A 23918-nucleotide genomic window follows, 5' to 3' on the forward strand; every position below is an offset into this window, starting at 1 on the left:
CGTGGGTTTTAAAAGGGAAGACATATATAATTTAGTTTTTGTCAGAAAGAAAATGTTAATGGTATTTTGGCCTTTAATATTACGGGATACATAGGATGCCCAGAAAGGTTCCCCAGTCTTATAACACACCTTTCTCACCCAGCCATTGTACCGGTTGCATTCTCTACAGGCAATGATAATTAATTAGTTGATTAGAACATTTAGAAATCCTTAAAGAAAAAGCATCAGCAATCAAATCCTATAGTTCTTACAATAAAATACTGGATTGAATAGGCAACCACTTTACTCAGTATAGCCAGAGGACATCAGAAAAATCCATGAGGCATGGGAGGGCTCTCTTCAAAAGACTTCTACACCTTCAAACATCTGAAGACAATTAATTTGTGTCTCTTCTGTGATTAAATGAGGCAGAAATGGAGTAAGACAGCAAACTCATGTCTATCCTGCTAAATCTAAAGCAACAAATTTGCTATTTTGATAGCTGTGCACAAACAGCACTTTTACAAAGAATGTCAACTCTGTTTTCTAAATTAGGTGTGTGTTGCCCTTCAAATGAAAGGGGGGGGGGGAGGGGGGGAGAGAACTTAGCCAGACATCCTCTTCCAGATTTGTTGAGAGATTTCTACCAATTAAAGATTATTAGGTTCCTAATAAAGAATCAACATTTAGCCTGCAAATTAAAATTATGCATTCCCTCCGATTATTTTTTTCAGAGCTAGAAAATATTGTGGAAAAGTACCCTGACCTAGCAGGAAGAGAAATTAGCTCATATATCTTAAAAACCAAAACAACCAACCGACCTGCCCCCTGCCCCCCAACCTACACACCTCTCTGACAATAGCAACACTCACTCAAGCTTCCAAACCCAGAAATCAGTACAGCCTAGAATTTTGCATCCCCGAATGCCATGCACACATTTGCAGTATGTTTTACAGGTGTAATTTGAAGTGTTCTGTCCATCACATAAAAGCCAAATCCCTAACAATTACCTGTTCTAAATGGTTCGGATTTTCCATATTGTGTAGCGTACTCTGGTTTGCCGAGACACTGCAGGAGTCTGGCCTTTCTCAAGCTTGGGTGGTCCAGTCACCTCTCCAGCCAGTAGTATTACCAATAGACTGGAAATATTACCTTAAAATAAGCTTTCCACTATATATTAGTTTTTTACAAACATTTTCACTTTTTTTTTTCTGTTTTGACAGATGCATGCATTTTATTTTGATTATTAGCTTCATTCCAGGTTTAAAGCATTTGTCCTAATGCTTATTTCTTGAATTTGTGCGTGGGAAGGGGAGATATGGGGGTTCCTACAGCAGGTGAACAAAAGCTTGCTAAGTCACTGACCATAAACGAAATCAACAGATTTGTTTGCCTCTGTGTGCTGTCTGTGTCTCAGTGGAATTATGCAGCAGCCTGCAAAGCTGAAAAAACTGAACCGTGTACTCTCATAATGCATAAGCATACAACAGAATAAAAAGGAAAAAAATAAGAAATTTAAAAAAAAAAAATAAATCACTACCCCAGGTAAAAATATTCTATATCTGTAACTTGGGAAGGCAGAGGGGAATGCTTAAAAGCTCGTGGCATGTACCAAGTCATCTTGCTTCTAGCACTCTCTTCTTCACCAAAATCTTCCACTGTATGTGGAACTAACTTTAATTTAGAAAGCCTGATTTGACCCAGTCCTATTAAAATAAATCCTTTATAATTGCTAGATACAAGTTATTAATGTTTTGTTCGCAAATCAGCAACATTTAAAAAACAAACTATGCATGACAGATCCATTAAAGCATTCAGCCGTTTATAAACGTCATAAAATTGCCCATCTGCCTGAAAGATGCATGAGCTCAATTTGGGAAAACAGCACATACAGAAAAGCCCCCAAAGTTGACTGAAATGTCTGGATAGTGATTTCTGAAGGCAACAAAATATTCCTTTTCAAGCTAATCAAAATTATAATTGTATTTTTGTACAAGAAGATTTGTAACTAGACAATTCCATACATCATTAATGCCTCCTGTGAGACATACAAGATGCACAGAGCAATGAACAAACACGCATAAGTACACTTTTGATTTTTGACTGCACAAAATAAAAATCTGCATAAACACATACAACACTAAACAAAATAGATGCTTTCGGCAACAGGGCCTTCATTTATGCAGGATAAATAAATTAAATAAATACAGATGATAGTGGAACTGATTGCCATTAGCCAGGAAAGAATCATCAGAAACAAATGCTGTCAAATTATGTATTGTGTTATCTCAACAGAAAAGCATCGAGATTAAATGAATACAAATGAATTGCAGCTTTCAATAATCGTTGAAAATATTCTATAGAATAGAAAGGCTTTTTTTCATTTGTTTCTTTGGACAGAAATAGAATATACCAGAGCTTTAATGGGAACTGAAATTATTTTCTGTTGTACTCTATGTCTGAAGCAAGGTCAGAATAGCTATTAGAGCTCTTTAAACATTTCCGATTTTGTCAGGGTTACCAAATTAATAGGACAGGACAAACCTTTGTTCCTCACGTATAAAGCTTTGAAGGCATTCTTTTGCTAAACGCATTACAGGATTTTTCTTTCTCTAGGTCATGTTAAGATTTGAAAATTTAACACTCACTAGTAACCCTACCTGTAAGAAACAGTCTAGAGAAGACACCAGCATTTAGTTTAGAAAAAAAAAAATGCATATAGCTAGCAACCAAATCAACATTCTGCCAGCCATCTCCCAGAGAAATTATTAGAAGCTACTATCTACACCTGTATGTCAAGTGTGGTACCACCAAACGAACAGGAAAATAACAGCTCATTTATACTACTGGCAGTATATTTGGAATAATGTTAGTAGATCTCAGGCTTGCCCATGATTTGCAAACTGGAAAAAAAAAAAGAACAAAACAAACCACTAAACATTTATAATACTGTAAAATAATGTAAAAGGTTTTCTGAAGTTATTTAAGATGCGTAAAACATAACTCATGGCACACACAATACTATTGCTTGTTCTTTAAGGATGTTACTATTTTGCTTGGTGATTACAAGCCTACTTGAAAGTCTGCATTCAGGAAGGGGGAAAGGTATTTTGAAAGTCTACTTGGGTGTACTCAAATTTTGCAATTAAGACAACCTTGGCTGTAACAAACTACCATCTTTGGAAGGACTACTAGGATGTTAATTCAAAAGCTTGTCATGCCTTATTAAACTGCATTTAATTTTGAAAACTGAAAGCTGCTAGCCCTTTCTGTGTACAATGAGAAGATAATGAATTATTTAAAGTAAGGATAATGCTGAAATAACAGTCAGGTATGAAAAAGATCATGAATAAATTTCAATCTTAAATTAAAAGAAAGCTTCTAAATAACAGACAACTAATGTTGGCAAGAACCCTTCATGTTGACACTAGGGCAAGACCTAGTTGATTAGACTGTGAAAAATCATACTGTAGATCTCAGGCCTGTATTCCTGACACCTAATAACAAAGAACCCCTCAGAAAAGAAAAATTGATCGACTTAGATGGACTGTTTGCAAGAGGTCCGAAGCAATGGACTTCAGCTGCTATCCCACATCATCTGACCACAGGTTTTCACACTGAATACTGTATTCAGGAGACATTATAATCCAAAGATGTAGAAGTTAATTAACATCTCCATTACACTACTCGCTGAAGTTTCGGAAGTAATATTTTTGAGTACTAGCTAAGAATTGCTAAACGCCAATGAGATTCCCATCATCTAATTCATAGTGTCAACTTTGACATTTAAAAAAAAATTAAAAAGACGAATTTTCTTTAAATTTAAAACACTCAAAGAGGAAGGAATGTAGGAAAATGTGTAAGGACTATGTATTTTCCACTTTTTCAGCTACTAATGTGTATCTTTTCCATAGTTCATTAATTACAATAGCTGAAGAAGGTAACCGTGAGCTAATTGTTCAAGTCTCTTGTCAAGTTGTTTAATGTATCACTGCAATATAATAATGCTTTTTCGAGTGGAAAGTAAACAGCTGATGTTTGAGAGAAAAGCAGACGTAGAAACCAGTGTTTACTCAGGTTTAGAGATTTTTCTTTCCTATTTATGAGATCAAATTTGAGTATTCCACGTGAAAAATTTAAAAATAATTTAATTTCAGCCATAATTCAATTTAACCTTAAAGAAATGCAAATCAAAGCTGAGATGCATATTAGAAAATACAAAAAACACCCCACAAAACTAGAATGGCATTTAATTTACTACATGAATAAATATGCTTCTAGTATTTCAAGATTACTCAGAGGGCATATACTGATTTATTTCAGAATATACTTCAGATATCTCATGAACAACACTCCACACAAGTATGGCATAAATATTTTTAAAAGTAGACACACAGAGGACATAATCTTGCTAAGTACAGGCTGCCCATTGCTACCACCTTTTTACTATCTTAAAAATTCTCTGCACATTCGCGTGAGGAAGGGACGCAGCCTACAGCCATCAGCATCATGCACAGCAAGCATTTCATAGGGTGAGCAAGCCGAAAGAGATTGACCAATACAGAGCTTGTAGAAACACAACCTTCATATTCTGACTCCACAAGTACTCAGAAGTGAAATTGCTTCTCTATTATAACCAATTCAAGGAACTACATGAAAAGTAAAAATTTGTTTTCATATTAATATTGCAGGACTGAAGTTTTCATTTTTACAGCTGAGCTGTATTTGAGTTGCCCGAGTACAGGCAGCGTTGGGATGGGGGGTACTCCTAACTTTCTCCCACAGCAGCCACATTCCCAATCCATTCCATCTAGGTGAAGTGTACAATTCCAGTTATTTGAAGCTCTTCCACCTCTCCCTTTCTCACAGCATGACAATATTGTTTTGCTCCAGCAAATTAAAAGCATTTTGAGATGGGCTGCAGATGCCTTCAAGATGACCATTATTCTGAGTTGAACTCTCCACAACCTCAGGGCAACCCTTTCTTTTCCCATTGGTAAAGCCATTCTGTCAAGTCAGAATGCCTTTAGTAATGAAACTGCTATTGCAAAATACATCACGGAGCTGAAGGCAAAAGCCTGTAATTTCAGAATAAAAACCCCATACCAGAAATCATAATATTAAATAATCAAAATTGAGAATGGACAGCGAAGAGCAGAAAACTTGGTATTATGGATTCAAATCAGTTTATTCCAACCCATGCTTGGATGTCTTTGAAATTGTACTTGTTATTTGTTACACTGACAGTACTTTATTTTGACCAGAAGCAAGTCCAAGTTTAATAAAATTCAAATAACATCTGTGAGTGCATTATAAAGGAAATGAAAGAGGCATTTTATAACTTGATACCCCAAGTATAAAAATGTAAATCCTGTGGTTTAGTTAGATCTCTAGTCAATACTGACATCTTGAAATTGAATTTATTTAATTTTCTGTTTGGCCTTTTACCTTTTTTTTTTTTTTAAAGCTCCTTTTAAGTATAGTGATGTATTGTTTTATCAACTTTGGATAAAGAGACTTAACTTTTAACCCTATATGAGGGCCAGTCTCATAATTTTTCTGACGTAGTGCACATGAGGCAGTAATACACCAACGTGAAGGTCAACATTACCTCAAAATTTTGCTGCGTTAAACTCTGCTCCTGTAAAGGTTTGCTTACCCTATCACTGTTATGAACAGTGCAGCTGAAGTTGCTGGGATCACTCTGGGTTCCAGGATGTTACATTAAGCAGGGGTGAAGCCACCACAATTCTTTAGGGAGTAGAAAACATCTATTTTTACCTTCGTATAATTACTTGACTGTAGCAATAGTTTTCCCAGCTGGCAAGGCTATGTGTTTCAGGTGTAACTATTCAGCATACCTAATAGGTATGTGGATTCACACTTTCTTACAAATAACGTCTATGTAAGTTAGGCCTAGTATTGCAAATACCTGCCAACACCATGGTTAACAAGAGCACGCTTAACTTGACAAGAGTTTTCAAGATAGCAATGTTAGCTGTCAAGTTTACAGCTTTCAAATACCTAGGGTGTCAGCATCTACATTTGGGATGACTTTCGGATGACACCTATTCACTTGCAAGTCCTCTTTCTAGGTATCACATCTACTGCAAGAATCATACTGTAATTGATAGGGTCACCAAGCAGCCTTATTACTAAGAGCTCATTAATCCTTCCCAGGTTAAGAGGCAAAAACCGGGCTGGTCTAACAGATGCAGCATTGCCTCTTGTTCTCAGCAGTCTCCCTTCTGTCCATGGTATAGCACAAGGACAGATACTTCAAGGAGACAAGAATGGTAAACACAGAGTGCTCTTCTGTGGCAAGATGAGTCTGTACGCTTAATCCTTCACAGAAGGCCCATTTTATGTCGCAGGCAAAGATTTCTCCTTGCAAGCCACTTCCAGGTTCCACAGTCTCCAGTTACATTAAAAGATGGCAAGATCTGTCCTAGCACTTTTGGCTGATTGGAAACTTACTGCAGTGGACCACTCCCTACTGATGTAACAATGCTTTTCACCAGAAACTTCTCTGGTAGAGCCGTATTTTGGGTAAACCTGGGTGGGGTGCAGAAGCATAAGCTTGTTTAATTGCTGTTTTCATTACAGTTCCACATAGACACTCACAGTCTTTCCTTAGGAGAAAAAAAAAAAGACCATTTCAGAACTAAATCAAGTACCAAGCCTTATGCAAGGACTTTTATCAGCTTTTATTTTTTTTACCACCTGATGTTTCTTTTTATTAACAATACCCAGCAGTTTGCTTGAGAAAGTTATAACACCACACTCTGATTTTGGTGTTGGTGTAGGAGTAATATTGGTTGTCTCTCAAAGTTCTTGCCAATGCAATACATAAAATATAGTGATGAAAAAGATAATGCAACTCCTCATGCCTTCTATTAGAGTAAGTGTGCTTCAAATTCAATGGTCACTGCTTAGTTTTATTTTCATTCTCAGCTGTTTCAAAATGAAGCGCATCTCTCTAGTCTGTACCAAATGACTAGTGTTCTCCAGAGAACTGTTGTATATTGACATCAGCTTGACTTAAGTGCACTGGCGTAAATATTGATGTACACATACTACAGCACTAACAAATTGTTTTAATCTATAAAGGTAAAATAGAATTAACCTTAACTTTTCAACTGAATTATTTCAGTTTAGTACTCACTTAAGGCAACAGATTTCTGTGCACATTTATCTCATTCCTTTTTAACTCTCAACACTTGTTCAGTCTATCCTACTGGACAACAGGTGATTTCTGAAGTTTTTCCTATTGTATAAACTTCTAACCATAGGACATCTTATGTAGGTAGCAGAAAGTTGCATCAGCACAGCTCTCCTACGATAGATATTTATGCTGTACAACATAATGACAGAGAGACGGTTACGTTAGCATCAGTTGCAAGCAGTCTAGTCTCATAAGCACAGCATTTCTCCCCAGCTCATTAACTTTACTTAGCAGCAGTTGGGCACTTGTAACTTCACTTGGAACCCTCATTTTTAGGATAGTAATTCCTGTAGAAGCAGGGATGCTCCTGCTTCTGCCTTTCTCCTCCCGCTATTTTTTTTACTTTCTGCCACAAAGGGGTATTCTAATCACATAAGCAATGCTCAATATGCTCAATGGCCCATATCATCACAGCACGGAGAACAAAAAACCCAACCAAACCAAAAACCCTCACCAAATACAAACAGTGACTTGTCACAAAATATTGCCGTAAAATTACTTGCACAGAATTATTTTTCTACATTTATAAAAGCTTGTTTCTCAGCTTTCTGAGAAGCCATAGACAGTCAGGCAGCTGTTAACTTGCCATCAAGAGCAATGATGGCCCTCAGCCCCTCCATTCACCACCACTGCTGCCTCCACACATACCATTGATGGCAGCTAGGGCTCCTTTCCTACTTCCATTATGTCAGCCGGTTTGGCTATACACAGCACCAAGAGGCAACCCCAGACACCTTCCCATTAACAATTAATAATGTCCCATTCCTTGTTCTACTGTTTCTCCAGGAAGAGTGCTAATGAGCTGTGTCCATGTACTCCTTTGGATGTGTTCAGCACTGACGTTGTTGGAAGCGTTCTATTTGGTGCCCCAATCCCCACAGGCATATGCTTCTTTGCAACAAACAGCATGTATTTCTTGAGTGGGAGGTTGTGCAATCTGATACTCTTATAGAGCTGCTTTGCTTTTAGCACAAACTCCCTTACCCTATTGTGTGTATGATATCACCAACATCATTTACAGAACTACAGGTCAAAAAATTAAATTTAAATAAAAAAATTTAGAAATAAAAATAAAATAAAATCAGACAACCTCTATATGGCCAAAAAGGGTCTGGCAGGCTATTAGGATAATTGGGCCATAGATCAGATCTTCCTCGATGCTCACACAAAACAAAGCGCATCACTGCCATTGAATGTCACTGACCAACTGAGCCCTGATCAAGTAGTCACAGGTTGGTTCTGCAGACTGACCTGCATGTTATTTATCTGGGCTATTCATAGAACAGACATCTGGTGCAAAGCATATGGTATCTGATGTGGGACAGTACAATACTCTGAAAATCAAATTAGTGGTGCAAAAACCAGAGCTAAGCAAGAGGACAGAGATAGAAGAACATAATAGGTGACAAAATGAGAAGGGACTGGCTCATCAACATGAACAAAAATTTCCCATTTTGTCATTTTCCACCAAAACACCACTTCATTGCCAGTGGCAGAAACTAGTTCTGTCCTGCAAGAAGCTCTTGGCTGCTAAGTTTTCCAATTTCTTTTTTCCTTGGCAAATCTGATTTATTTTTTTTCCAACTAAAACACTGCCCAATAATTGTTACTGCTAATAAATTCATTGTTGGCTGTGGCATTGTTTATTTTTTCTTATAATAGATGCTATACCAAATAGAGAAGTATGGGCTAAAGTAAAAATGCTTGGTAAGTCAATTTTACAATGCATGGGCACACGCTGTGTTAGTAACAGTTCACAGGCCTGACTATGCTAATAAAGTCATTAAAACACAAAGGGAATAATGGTTGATGTACAAACCTATCATGTGTTGGCAACTCACATGAATTGTTTAACTAATTATGCCAATCTACGTTGCCCCAAAGTTTTAGAATGTTAATTAGAATTTTTAGGATTCCTTTGTAAATGCAAGCTGTTCCATAACAGAACCAATGAAAACTTGCTTCCTTTTTAATTTTGTCCTTTCCTCCAAAACTGTTATCCACATTCTGCTTCCTGCCATGTTTTCAGAGATTTCTCTGCCAACAGTCCGTAACTTCAGAGCAAACTATGACAACCATAAACACCCCATCCCCAAAAATAAACCCTCAAACCAACCCCCCCTCACCCTTTCAAAACACCCTTACACAAAAAAAACCCTCCCAGAAAAAAAGCTACTTTCCACAAGGCTCATTTTCCCAGAAACCAGCCTTGCAATACCAGAGGTGCACACCAAGCCACTGCAGAGATACTTAACACAGAGGTATGTTGGTACCTCCAAATAAAGGTGTTCATTTTCCGTGGCAGATGACTCTTACTGAAACTGATAGGTCTTAAATTTACACCCAGTTTGGAATACAGGGCTTGCATGAATTAGGTATTGGAATTGCAACCCAAAATCCATCACAAAGCCTAAAATATTCTGCATACTTTACATATATAATGATATACATGTATATCATTAAACTTTTGTGAAAAAGCTACAGTACTTGGGCCTAGAACCGAGTTATTCAGAAGTCTCTAGTGAAGAACTGACTGCTAAATCAGTTGGGAAGAGTAAAAACATTCTTAAATTTAAGCATCTGCCAGCACACAGCATAGTCAGTTCCCTTATCAACAGCTTTCTAAGGCAAACTAAGTAGAAGTCTAATACTTGCCTCCCTTTTATAGAGCTTGTTAAGTGACAACGTATTTCTTTTATGTGTGGTAAAACTCCTGCAAACTCTAGATTCAGTTCCCTTTCATCTTGCCAGTACACCACCATTTGGCCATTTGTGTTTACAATGTAAATCAAAAATACTATTGTTGTTGAAACAAAGAGAGTAATTTGATCAGTTTTCTCCCTCCCATTCCTTCATCATTTTTAAGTATATAAACTCTCTATAAATTATATTTTGCAACTTTAGGTACCTATATTTAAATCTACATTTCCTTCTGACTGTCACAGATGATTTTCTATATTCACATAGATTTTTATATTAAACTTGTCCATAGCCAAATATTGCACTTCCAGATTACATAACATTTGCTCACCTCCCTCTTAATACCAAGTCTCCAGTCTGCATTATATTGATATTTAAAAAGGTGCAGATGTCCTTTTACTTTTATAACATCTAAATGTCATAATTTGTACTGAATATTATGCACAAACTATCTAAAGTTTTTGGTTTTGATCACAAAAGCCAAAGAAGTGAATATGAATAAAATGAAGACACACAAGTAATTTTGCAGACACCCAGCAAACTGCTGGGTACCCGGCTGTGCAATAAAACATTTTCATCATCTGTTATCAAAAGTTCTTTATGTGCATTTCAGCATTTATATTTGCATTAGTTAAGAGAACAACAGAGCTCCAGCATTTTTATCCATTTTTACACCGCTTTCAAGTTTTACTTTTTCTCATCTACTCTATTTCTAACAAGGTCTGGCTTTTTGTAACAACTTCTTAGACTTTTGTAAAAAGGAAAAGTTTGATTAGTAGAACACCCTAGAGGAAAACATTTGTCATTTAATCACTACTTTTAAAGTAACAGTGCTATTGAAATATCCCATTCTCACTTTCAACTATCTACAGATGACATTTAGGTTCCTACCAGAAAACTCTATAATACAAAGTTGTGGAACAAGCATAGCATACACATTATCACTTAAATAGTATATAACTGATTTAACAAAATAAAGTAATAACCATTTGTCAGCTATTTGACATATGAAGCTTCATGGAGAAATTATACAATGAGAAAAAAGCATGCAGATTTATCACTAATCATTATACTGCTTCAGCACTGCAGTAAACTTTGCTTGCAATGATTCTATCAGTTTTGACAACAAGTGAACACACTTATATTTAATTTTTGATCTAATCTGTCTTCAATGTCTTTCACACTGCTTTACTGCTCTCATCAGTCTAGGAAAAAGCAACTAAAAGGTGAAGGACTAATAACAGTAAACACGACATATATTCAATCACTTTTAAAAAAGATTATTTTATGAACTGGGAGGGCAGGGGGATAGATATAAGTCAGCATTTTTTCAACATAAAATAACCCAACTGGATTACATGTGGCCACTTCACAAAAAAAGAAAAAAGGGCACAAGAAAACATGATATAGCCTTTTCTCAAAACATACAGTACCAAATATGTTCAAGTTCAAGACTGGCAACCATTCAAAAATGCATTTATAATCTTTATATTAATAATACCAAAAACAGATATGTAAAGTCTTCCTAATGGCACAACAGTTCTAGGCCCAGCTCCGTACAAGTCTTAATAGGTTGCTTTCAGATTTTCAAACCAGACACTTTTGTTAAGCATTTCCATGCTATATGAACCACTTCCAGCTGAAAACTGTTCCACTGAAAAGTTAGATAAATTTATACAACTGGATATGAAGATGATTTGGGAAATTTTTATAGTGTTCTAGGAATTAATATTACAGGTAATATTTACTCCCAAAGTACTTCCAGCCAGCAGCAGAACCTAAATTAATGCAGGCAATGAAGAGCAAAGGAAGTTACGACATTCCCTGTTTACTGGCATTAATCCTTTTTCTAATAAATGGGAAATAGATAAGCTTTCTAAAACATTAACACATTTAGAAGTACATCAACAAGTCAGTATGATGTCCATTAAAAAAAACACCACAGTATCACCGTATTGAGCAAGCATAGCCCTCAGTAGCTGCTTTCTCAGTACAAGAAGCATTTTTACTTGTCAGACACCTAATAAAACCAACTTATAGACTTCCCTGTAAGTTGTTTACTACTAGGAAATTGTTAGCCTGCAGAAAAATTGTTGTGCTATTTCACGCTTCTTGTTTTGAAAACTTTGATCCATGGTCTAGATTCTATAAACATAGAATAGCCAGAACTTTACTCACTTTACAATTTCACTTAAATGACATTACAGACAGAGAAGCAGTTCATCAAAGGACATATTGCAACTAAAGCAGCAGATATGAGAGGGTAAGATAGATGTGTGCAGCATTAATCTTTTTAAGCCCTGAAATATCAAGTTAAAAAAAAAATCTTACAGAAGATGATTCCACTGCAGCGCTCTAATAATATTCCTCTCATTCTCCTAGGGGCTTCTCACAATTGTAGGTCAGAAATCTGGTCCTGTAAGTTCCTAGCTGAGACAAAGGTTTTACCTAAAATATTAGCAAAGAGCACAATTCTCTTTTTCACTATCAATCTACTCAGAACAAGGCTCACATCCACACTAGCAACTGATGTTTCAACAGAAACAACCAAAACCACCCAAACGCTAAAAGTCGGAGCTCTTCATGCCTGAAATCCTAAAAGATGTACAGAAATCTGAAAGAAAAACTATTTTCCAGTTCCATATCATTGTTATGAATGAATTTTACCTAAGAAATTGTTAAATTTCATTTAAAGAACTTCAGAGAATTCACTTCTTGTGTTGCTTTCAAGAAGTAATTATGGCAAAGATCATTAAGTGATTGCAGTTTTCTTAATTTTACTGTACATAGGTGATATAAACTTTGATTAACTATTCTAAAGCAGTTTTTCACATTCCACTCAAGAGAGTCTCATTTCTTTGTATGGCTACTTTGTACCAGTATATGAAGCTGTCTAACTCAATAAAATTTCAGGATTAAAATCTAATGAATTGCATCCAAATGGTCAAAGTTAATAGGTTTTCTGAGTAAAAGTGATGCCGAAGAAAAAGCTGTTGAAACACTAAAATTTGAGTATTTCACAAACAGTATACTCTACTGTATTAATAAAGGCCAATGAACAGTTCACAGTCTCTTCTCTTTGAGATGAATTTCAGTATTCATGCAAAGTAAAACAAAAGCCACTTATACGAGTTTATTCCAGCTAACAATCAAACAGTACTTCAAGGCAAGCAGTCCAGCAGGTACAATCTCCTCACTTTTTGCTTCCCTTTAGTTTCTATATAGACCACACTGCATTATAAATTTCAAGCTGAAACAAAATCAGTTGGGCCTTACCTCTGTCACTGAAGTCATCCACAAGAATGATTTCTGCTATCAGGCTGTCTGGAGTGCGGTTGATAATACTGTGTATTGTTCGCAAGAGTGAAGTCCAGCCTTCATTATGAAATGGGATAATTATGCTAGTATTTGGTAGCTTTTCCAAGTACACCTTGTGCTTACAGCTGGAGAGAGAAGAAAATAATTGCATAAGCGTACTGAAAAGTCTGAGTTGGCAAATACCGCCATTCATTTGGGCCATTCACCCATCATGGCTTCTGGCATAAAATCCAACAGTATAATTAAACAGTACTTTCATGTGACAATAGCTAGTTCATTTAAAATATTTATATTGCTTGCAACATACAATAAATCTGAACGACGGCAAAATTTAAGTACACTGGCTGGAACTGGATGCTTTTCCTTCACTGGAAACGTTTTCCTGAAAAATGACAGAGGACATATCTTCTACAACATTATTTTCAGAAAACAAATCCTCTTATCAGAAAGAATTCTGAAACACAATATGAAGCAAAAAGAAATCTGAAATAATCCTTTTTTTGTCCATAGCAGACAAAATTTGTAAAAGCAGTCTACTATACCAAGAGACAAACTCTAGAAAATAATTCAGTGTTATTATCCTGGCTGACCTGTGTTCACGGTATGCAAAACAACAACATCCACAAATACAACTCCAACTTCACATCTAGATATCCAAATTGATTGCTGCTATTAAGTACAGAGATAAAACAACACATGATTCTGAAGATGCAGACTGATATGAGCAAGAAAATATAAACAACCTTTCATTTTTGAAAGAAAAGCACTGCACCTTCAGCATCTTAATTGAACAGGATCTATGTAATATCAGTGCTTAACTTCACTATTTTTAATACTGACTTGTTTACATATTTGAGCAAAAAAACATTCTTTAAAAATAAATAATGGCCCTGTAATTCAGTTTCTCCTAATAGATGAGAATATTTCATGAATAACCTTTAGGTTACTGCAACTGATAGGATCTCATCTTTCATGTTTTGTTGAAAAAGTGGGAAAAGGGACACATTCCTCTGTTGTTAATAGGGACGGCATTTTCAGCTCGGGGGACAAAGTAACTGAATGATTTCTCATTCCCCAAGAGAAAGTCGCACCTGATAAAGGCATCTCTACAAGCAGAAGCATGTCAGCCTTGCAATAAACAAACAAAAGCAACAAAAAAAGGAAAAAAGTTTAGACCTGCCACTTCTAGGTATAAAAAAAGTATAGATATCTTCGCTGCTTTTCAGAAAGAATACTATACATATCAAATACTGCTGTAGGTTACAATGTTGATTTACATATATTTGCAGCTTAGTTTGCATTTCCACTTTATAAATGTCACTTAGAAATCAATATTTACCAATTTATTGTACAGCTACCGCACTGAAGAAATGCTCCAAAGAAATAATAAAAACTTTAGCTACTACAGTTGTATTTGCAAAATATTAACTGTTATGTAGTTGTAAATAAACAATCAAATTTTGGATGTTTTCCTAAAAAATAAGATTTAAATTTCTAATTCAGACATTTCTTCCTAAAATGTGGTGACAATTAATTTAATGACAAGCCATTTGCAAAAATAATACTTTTTGAAACTTCTTAATAAGCAGCTTGCTGGTAGAACATATACGTACACTGTAAAACGGACAGTTGCTTTGCAAGAATGAAGTTCTAGAGAAAACAGTGCTCATTACCTAGTGACAGAAAAGGCTAAGTATATATTCTAACAATTTGGGAGGAAAAAAATCCACTGCAGTGATAGAATTAAGTAAAAATTCTTTTTCTTCTGTAGGAAAAAATACAACAAAGGAAGCCCATTATTAATATATAGCTGTTTCATCTGGCAAATTAAGAAAAACACCTGCCAAAACCACCACCTACTGTTGCCAGCTGTTTGCCAACAGTGAAGCTTCTTGGACTAGAACAAATGCAACTACTATAAATGCATGTAATTCTTATGTTATTCCTGAAAGCATGATTTTTCCTTTAGCATTTTTAACTTCCAGTAAGATTTTAAAACTAGTAAGTTCTCCATAAAACCCCAAGCCAACAAACAAAAACAAAAAATGCCACACAAAACCAAGCAAAAGAACCCCACACATCAGACTACAACTTCTAAAGGCTGAAGGAAAAAAAATAACACCCAAACCACCCAAATACATCAGGATGTTGTTTCTTTTTAAAAATGTCGCCCCTCCTGTATGACAATATACCTTTTGAAAGAGGTTGTACTGAAATTTGCGTATTTGCATGGTCAATATTGTAACCTTAAGCGTATAGAGATGAGGAAGGTCATTGGATTTGGATATTGTCACCAATGGTTTCAGAGTAATTGCATATTCAAAGCAATAAGAAGGAGAAGCAACATCGATGGACCTAGTTCTAAACTATTTTGTTCTTCCTATGGAAGAGATTGCTCTATTAATGCTAAGAGACAGCCATGCTTAGAAGACAGAAGAGGAAAAACACCTTACATTTTCTTAATGTGTCTCTGTCATTCTACTTTGACCTTTAATCCTAATTTATATTTACTTTTACTTTGATAGTCGTTGCAAAGGTAGCTGGCTATATGTGAATTGATTTGCAGCAAGAGCCACAAACCACCAAAATGCCCTTTTCCTACTTTTCTCAAAAAAGCTGGTCATATTCTCAAATTGGTAGAAATGAAACCTTAAATTTCATTATCTTCTATTCTTAAGACAATCTGTTACATTTCAAAGCGGTGGCCTACTTGCCTTTCTTCAGCAAGTTAAATTCTGCTCATTTTTAGTCCCTTGCTCTCTGACATCAGACTCTAACAGAAGATCACTATGTTTTAGATGGCGTAACACAGAAATCCATTTTGTCTGAAGTTCTATTCAGCATTATCTGTAGAAGAGTATAGCTGGCTCTGTGCTGTGATGGGCTGCAGGACAGATCTGACGGATAGCTGTAATGCTCAGGAAAGGCAATAAAGATGCAGTTTGACATCCACTGCTGAGACACTGGATTTACTAAGAGAAAAATGTGCAACATTTGTTCAAAATTCATCAGTGTGCTTCTTTTATATCCCGTATTTTAGAAATGATGCCAAATACCCTAGCTGCCACACACTTCTTGGAAGCACACACATGGCTTCTTGTAAGCCATTGCTAGTCTTCGAAATAACAATCAGGTCTTTCTGCGTAGAGTAAAGAACTAGTTATAATATCACTAGGTCAGAGTGAAGTCCATAGTCATAAACTATTATTATATTTAAATTTATTAATGGTGCCTACAACATAAACCAGTCTAGGTAGATGTATGATTCACATTTTAAGCAGAAAAGATAAGAGTTTTTTATATGCAACAGTTGATGTCAATCAGCATTACTTTATGCTATCGTTTTCATTATCAAATCACAGGGCAACTGATAAAGGCAAATGTATTACTGTAGAGCTTTAGTATCACATCATATTCTGGTTCAGGAATTAAGAAAAACAACAAAAACCATCAGTGGAGAATTGAAAAAAGGGTGCAACTACTAGGTCTTTCAAAATAATTTTTAATACTAAGGTCTTATTTGCTATTTTTAGTTTGTTTCCATCAGGACCAGTTTTTGCCCTAGTGGTATTTTCATCTGGATTAACTTCTAAAATAACTCATGACCATTTGGCAGTAACAAGATTGATTTGAATGCTAAAAGAAGATGAAGACAGGTGATTTGACTCAGACAACTGTTCTGTCCATGGTTTCTAACCACTATGTAATTGTAGGAGTATTTGTATCAGACATGCATGCTGTACTGATATGCCTGTTATCTTTCCTCCTAATAAGTCTGAAGATATAACTAATACACAAGTTACTTCTAAGGATATCTCCTCCACCCCTAAACACACACAGAGTAACTGCTTGCACTCAGTCAGAAAAGACCACACAGAACAAGGGAAAAACCCAGCTTATCATTACTCCATATGGCAAGTTAGCTATTAAACCAAAATAATTTGCTTCTGCAGTATAATCCTACTGCATTTTGGTATTGTTATAAAGGCAAACTGGGAAGTGGAAGTCCATTGTGTTCTGCAGGTGGACTTTTTTTTTTTTTAAATTTAAAGAAAGTCTGTAGTTCAAATTTTTGTGTTTTTACACCATGCACTTGCCCTAAACTTTTAAAAACGCAGAACTTTTCAGACAGAGTTCAGTCAAATAATAACTAGCCTTTTGGTTGTACTTTTCAAAGTGAATAAGTGGCTGCCATCAAAAGAGATTACCTTGGAAAGCTAGGTCATTTATTTCAAAAGTGCAGTATTCAAATGTCTGAATCAACAAGTTGGGAGGGGGTATATTCAAATGCCTGAATCAACAAGTTAGGAGGGGGTGAGAGGGTGAAGAAACAACCATACATATCTAGAACTCATGGCAGGAATACTATTCAAGGGAGAGAACCACCTGATGATTGAAATGAGAAAAGTGCTCCTACTCAGCATAAGCATTTTCTGCTTAACCTTAATAGAATACTACAGATTGACCTTAATAAAGTACTACAGATGCTTTCCTAAAGATGCCTCTTTTCTTGCACTTAAACATCACATACTTAAGTGCAGCATATCAGTACTTATTCGTGGAACAATGCTGAATAATAGGTTCAAGTAGCTAAGGTTATGAGAATGACAATTTCTTCACATAAATGTTATAGATTTCTGCAAACTTATTATTTAATAAAATCTTAAATGTCAGAATAAGTCTGAAAATTATATACAAATGTTTTGGTAGAAATACCTAGGAAGAAAATAACCATGATAAGCAACTGTCATCCTGCTAAGTAAGTAGCTCACACCTGCATTTTCTTATTGAAGTTATTACATTAGCATTCAGAAGAAAGGGAGTTTGAAGAGGAGAACATGCAAGGGGCATTATGCATTTCCCTTGCACAAATCCTCAGAATTATGAAATAACATTAGCAATTTGGACTTTGCCAGAAAAATATTTTATAGACACAAACTCTTGTGTATGTATGTATGAAAAAATTGGCTCCAAATGATGAATTTGCTGATGAATCAGATACAATGACATTTTCAAGATTATTATAATGAATCAAAAGTTATGAACCTTGAATTATGCTTACAAATATCGCTATCCTTGATCAATCTTGTCTTTCTTTCCATGATATTTCAGAACTCAATATCTGATATTTCTTATCAAAGAATAATACTGCATCATTAAATTTGTCCCTTCAAGACTTTCAGATGAGATTTTTAAAAACAGAGGACTTGTCTACCAGGGCATGAACTGTTTCCAAATTAATTTTCAAATCAATAAGTACCTCTTCACTATCTCTGGCCAAAGAATCTCATTCCTCTTTCCCTTCCATTATTAAATACATTACTAAGCACTAATCATACCTATGATTCAAGTATGTTGTTTATTACTGTTTTGAAAAACTGAACTCTGAAAGCTGCACAATACTGTTTGTTATACACACCTACCACAGAGTCACCAGAAAATGGCTACTATGAAATCAAAGTTCTTTACAAAAAGTTAAGGTAGAGTTTCTTTGTAAATAATTTGTGTAGTGAAAAATAATAAATACACATAACTGACAAAGTGGAACTATCTACCAGCTTTGTATTTGGCATGCTGTTCATACAGTTTGTTATCGTAGCTGGGCATCTGGCTCCAGGAATTCAAGGCTTATTCATAAAGATGATACACTGTCACACCCTTTAACTAGCTTTAAAACACTTAACACTGATTTAGTTATTCCTTTGAGATATAGAATTCTTCTGCTGGGTTGAAATAAGAATCAAAACCTAGTTTCTGAATAAAACACTTTTAGAGTCAGTTTCAAAGTTGCAGGGAGACTTTTAGAAGGTTAAACGAATAGTAAGTTTCTCTACTCCTGAAATACTAAGTTGCCTGAGGAAGAAAAAATTGTCATAGAAACACCTGGAAGCTCTTTGCAGCAGGCACTAATAAAATACAACTTGAAAAGAGGACCGCTCATAAAAAGAGAGCTAGTGAAAAGGAGTTACAATTACACTTTATTATTCACTACTGAGCATCCTAAGACTATTATGATTTCATTTTGTAAGTTAGCCTACTCTACCAGGCAGAAATAAAGAAATAGCATCCTTTTATTTCAAGGTATAGGGATAGTTCTGTTTAATTCCCTGATGAGTTTATAAGTAGAAAAAAGAAGTCCTAAACCATCATATTAGCTTCAGAAAAGATGCAGAACTGCAAAATTCTCCAGCTCTACAGCCTCTCTGTTAACAGAAACATGTAGAAATCTACTGCCTCTGTAGAAGAACAAAAGAAAGAAAATGGGCTTCTAAAATGATGACAAAGGAGAGCAGGGTGGGCACCATTTCAGCCACTTTACAGCAACGCCAATTCATAAAAGCAGCAATTTGTTTGACCCTGTGGATATAACAACAATATTTTATGCACATTAAGGGATGCCAATAGCAATGCCTTGGCCAGTTACCAGGTTCTGTGCCTTCTAGACACATCAACAACCTTGTAAGCCACCCTTTCTGATAGATAATAGCATAGGAGAAGTTAAATGTCTTGCAGACATCCTTTTGCTGCATTTAGGAAGCAAGGTAGCAGCCTACGACAGCAGTTACTGAATCATAAAAGTAGCCCACCTCCAATAGTCTCCTCTAACAGGTACTGTCAGAGAAACTTAGAGCAAAATAGAGATTTTCAACCTTCTTTTTCCACTGGCTTTGTCAGCGCATGCTCTCTTAGCTGAGCTGCTTTTTCAGATCTGACTTTTTCTTTCCCTTTATTAAAGGAACTACAGCACCCACCGGGCTCCCAGCTACTGACAAGTCCTCTACAAAGCTACCAGGACAAAACATTTTCCAGTGAAGATTTACATAGTAATTGTCTTAGCGTGTCAAAGTATCCAATTTACAGCAACAAGCTTCAGTCACACTGTGTTTCTGTTCCAATCTGGCCTTGTCAACTGAGCCTGATAAAGTAGTGGTAACTAGTAATTTCTGCTGCCATTTGACAAGGCTGTAAAATTAGCTTGGCTGTGAGCTGACGGAGGAGAAAGTAATCTCTGTTTTCACAGTGGCTCACAGCTGGGAAGCAAGCAGGCATTACTGGTTATGGGCCTCAATAGATGTCACAACACTTTTACCTACTAGAACAAATAAACCTTCTCCAAAACATTATTGCTATTTTCATGAAAAAAACAAAGAGAAAGATTAAGTTGTACAGTAGAAATAGTTTGCATTATTGCTATTAAATGCACTAACAAACAACATGTCTTGGAAACTAAATAGGCAAAGCCCTGTGTTCTCTATGTAGGTTTCCCTCAGCATGGACTTCATCAGAGCTAAGAGAGCTGAATTAGGTGCTTGTTACTTTACGTAAAATTGCATCATTTGTCTGTCATAGAAAATCCCTCCAGCAGCACTGCATGTCATTGAAGAAATCAAAGTCAGTGAGCTTGCTTCACTTCATGCTTCAAACCGAAAGTTTTCTCTAACCAAGGGAAGAACACAAGAGGCAGATAAGCTTTATGATACAAAGAATGTTTATGTTTGCAAAGCTTTGTTTTACGAGATAGTGAGGTATAAAACCATCATCACCCATGGAAAGATCTAACAAAAATTAAAAAAAAACCCAACCAAACAAAAAAACCTGCTTTAACATGCTTTAAGAAACTTATCTACTTACCCATATGTATTAAATCTAGGCTTGGGGAAAAAAATGAATGCCTGTAGTAATTTTACACCATCTCAAAAGCCCTCACAAGCAAGCTTACATCAGCAGGCATCCCAGTGCTATATTTCAACTTGAACCTTGCACTTTATTACCTATGAATTCCAAAATACCAGCAAGCAGCCCAATTTATAATATATACACATACACACACCCCCAAACCACTTTTTTTCCTCTTTTTTTGAGAGAAGATTACAGAAACAGCAATGTACTCAAAATTCACTCATTCACACCAAGCACACTTGTCTGATCGTCTCTCAAAAGGCAGGCAGACCTTAGCATGATCAATGAAAAGCCTCTATTTTGAGTTGAGGTTCATTTTCCTGGTTGAAGGAGAAGAAACAGGATTAAAACCTCGGGCTTTTGTCATCTCAAATTGCATTTTAAGCATGCTACTTCAGGAACAAACCAACCCATGACGTTCCACTACCCTTTAACTTCTGTTTCAGAAATCCTAATTATTCTTTTACCACTTGCCCTTACATTCCAAAGCCATCCCGTAGGCTCCTAGGAACCCTCTGGCATATCAGCCACTCATCCCAGTTTTGTGCCAGTCCTCAGGAACCTCTCCCAGTTGTTGTGATCATTCAAAGATAGTTGAGAGTGGCCTCAGAATGATATCAGTTCCTTCAGCATTCATGGATACTTCCGATCAGGGCCCATGGACTTATTATGTCCAGTTTGCCTAAGTATTTTAAGACATTCCTTCTGTGATCTACCTACATCTCTCCTCCACTCCCTTTCACAGTAATACATGACCAGGCTCACACCTCTCTCTCAACATCATCTCCCATACACAATATATGAGATTAAATAATGAGTGAGATATTACTAGGTCTGACCAGTGTCTCTAACACCAAAATCATGGGGGCAAACGCTGTGAGAGTGCTGCCATCAAGCCTCATGATCAGTAAGTTCTCATGCCTGCTACCACATCTTGTGGCCAGCGCAGCCTTTGGAAAATTAGAGCTTGATAAGGTTATTCATAATCAAACCAGGCAAAATAGAAAGAAGTTGCTTTTTCATTCCAGGCTTGCTGCACATTTGCTGTCCTTATTATATGATGTATAACAACTAATTCTGTTGCCAGTGGGAATGTACCACTGGCACTTGCCATGTTTTGTTAATATTAGAGCTGAAATCTCATTTAGAAGTATCCAGTCTTATGCAAATTCACATTAGATACATGCCTAACTGTATGAAAATATGCTTGGAAAGGAAGCAAGAATGGAGATAAGGAAAAGGAAGGTATACTGAAGCGTTTCATAAAACTATTAAATTAACAGCATATAACATCATCACTTTCACCTGTGAACTGCAAAGGTACAGATCCCCAGAACATTCCACATTTCTCCCAGATCTTAGTGAAGTTGATGTACTTTCCAATTTTAGTATTGTCTTATATGAGAGCTAAAAGTTCTGGCTTTAACCATTGCCAAATGCTAATAGACTTGGCTATCCCAGATGCACAGAACTGGCTGGAGGGTAAATACCCTTCAGTATTCCTGTCCCTATTAAGTTTAGATTTCACAGTTATGTTTACTGCAGCTTGCTATTTTCTCAGCAGCGTGGGAGGCTTTACTGGATTCTAGGTAACATGCAAAGCACCTAACCACACAAGAACTACTGTCCTCCACTTGTATAAACAGCTTTTTCTTTTATCAAATTCTTTTCAGTAAACAGAAACAGACTCATCAGGCTTGGACTCTCCTCACTGGCCTATTAAATACTGCAACCTGTTCCTCACCCATGGACGGAAGGGGAATAATCAATCTTCAGCCACATTTTAGCTGTTGCTGCTATGAAAAAAGACACACAAAGCACCCAGAAGGCACTTGGGAATTATTCCATGTTATTCGTTACTATCAATACATATTGTGCAGAGGAACTGACAGCAGGCACGACAGAGACAGAAGGCCACAAGTTTTCTTGAATAGAAAATATTCCTGATCCTGTTTTGTGGAGCTGCACTTTGAATGAGATGCCCTGAAGCAATTGCAGAGAACAATCTGGTGAGGCTTGGAAATTGGGACATTGCCTATAATGTTTTTGACTGCATGACTTTCCACCTTCACTACATTATTCAGTAACTGCACAAAATGCTTTGAAAAATGGTCAGAGTAATAACCTACAGTTTTCTCACTACCCCAGAATTTTTGTTTAACCAGTTGCTCTGTGGCCAGATGAGGTTAAGGTAATACTAGTAAACAGCAATACAAAGCAATGCACTATGTATACGTCTATAAAAACATTTCTGATTTCCCAAAGTGAATGAGAACTAGAAAGAAACCTTCTACTCTCTTAGTTTCTTTCAATGTATAATGAAAAATTCAATAGAAGATTGACCCAAACAACTAATTATTTCCATGAGCTTTTTTAAATATTGTGAAGTTCAGCATACTTAGATCAAATAATTTTTCTTTTAGTGTCTCGAAGTAGGACAGGACTAAGCCTTTCTTTAAGATTATAAAATGCTGAAGGAATTCATTGGAATCTATCTTGGAGGACGGGATTAAAGCTGGATTTTTACATTTTATTTTTAAGGACAATATACATAGCTTAAATTGTGACAAATGCACTGTATTTATAAAAAGAAAGTAATTAAATACATTCAATGCAATAACTGAAAATTTTTAGATGATTCAGATATGAACTACTGCATAACTATAATATTTATATAACATATCCCTTTCCCATACTAGTCTAGTAATTCTAGTCTTTCTGCAAAGTTAACTAAAACATAACTAAGGATTAACAGTAACTCTGCAACTATTGCAAAGACACAAAAACATACAGCCAAACAAAAACCAAACCCCCCTAAGAAATCCCATTGCGTATTCATTTTAGCTGCTTTTAAAAATACAAGGGACAGCAACAACACTGCATTCAAATATTTTGAGAGAACACCGTTCAGGCATTCTCTCAGCTTCTGTTACTGAAAAGAAGGGAGAGTTGGAGAGTTTCAGTTATGCAGAACAGGTAGAGCAAAATTTGCTTTTTTATTATTAAAAGAAAGAAA

General features: G+C 36.0%; 1 protein-coding gene across 1 annotated transcript in view; it reads right to left on the reverse strand.

The window, feature by feature from the left end:
* GALNTL6 (polypeptide N-acetylgalactosaminyltransferase like 6) overlaps positions 1–23918 on the reverse strand; it is a 476207-nt gene that overhangs the window by 250772 nt on the left and 201517 nt on the right. Inside the window, exon 4 of the mRNA XM_059818036.1 lies at positions 13181–13347. Coding sequence (XP_059674019.1) covers positions 13181–13347 — 167 coding nt within the window. The remainder of the gene's footprint in view (positions 1–13180; positions 13348–23918) is intronic.

Source organism: Gavia stellata, chromosome 5 (genome assembly GCF_030936135.1).
Source record: "Gavia stellata isolate bGavSte3 chromosome 5, bGavSte3.hap2, whole genome shotgun sequence".
NCBI lineage: Eukaryota > Metazoa > Chordata > Aves > Gaviiformes > Gaviidae > Gavia > Gavia stellata.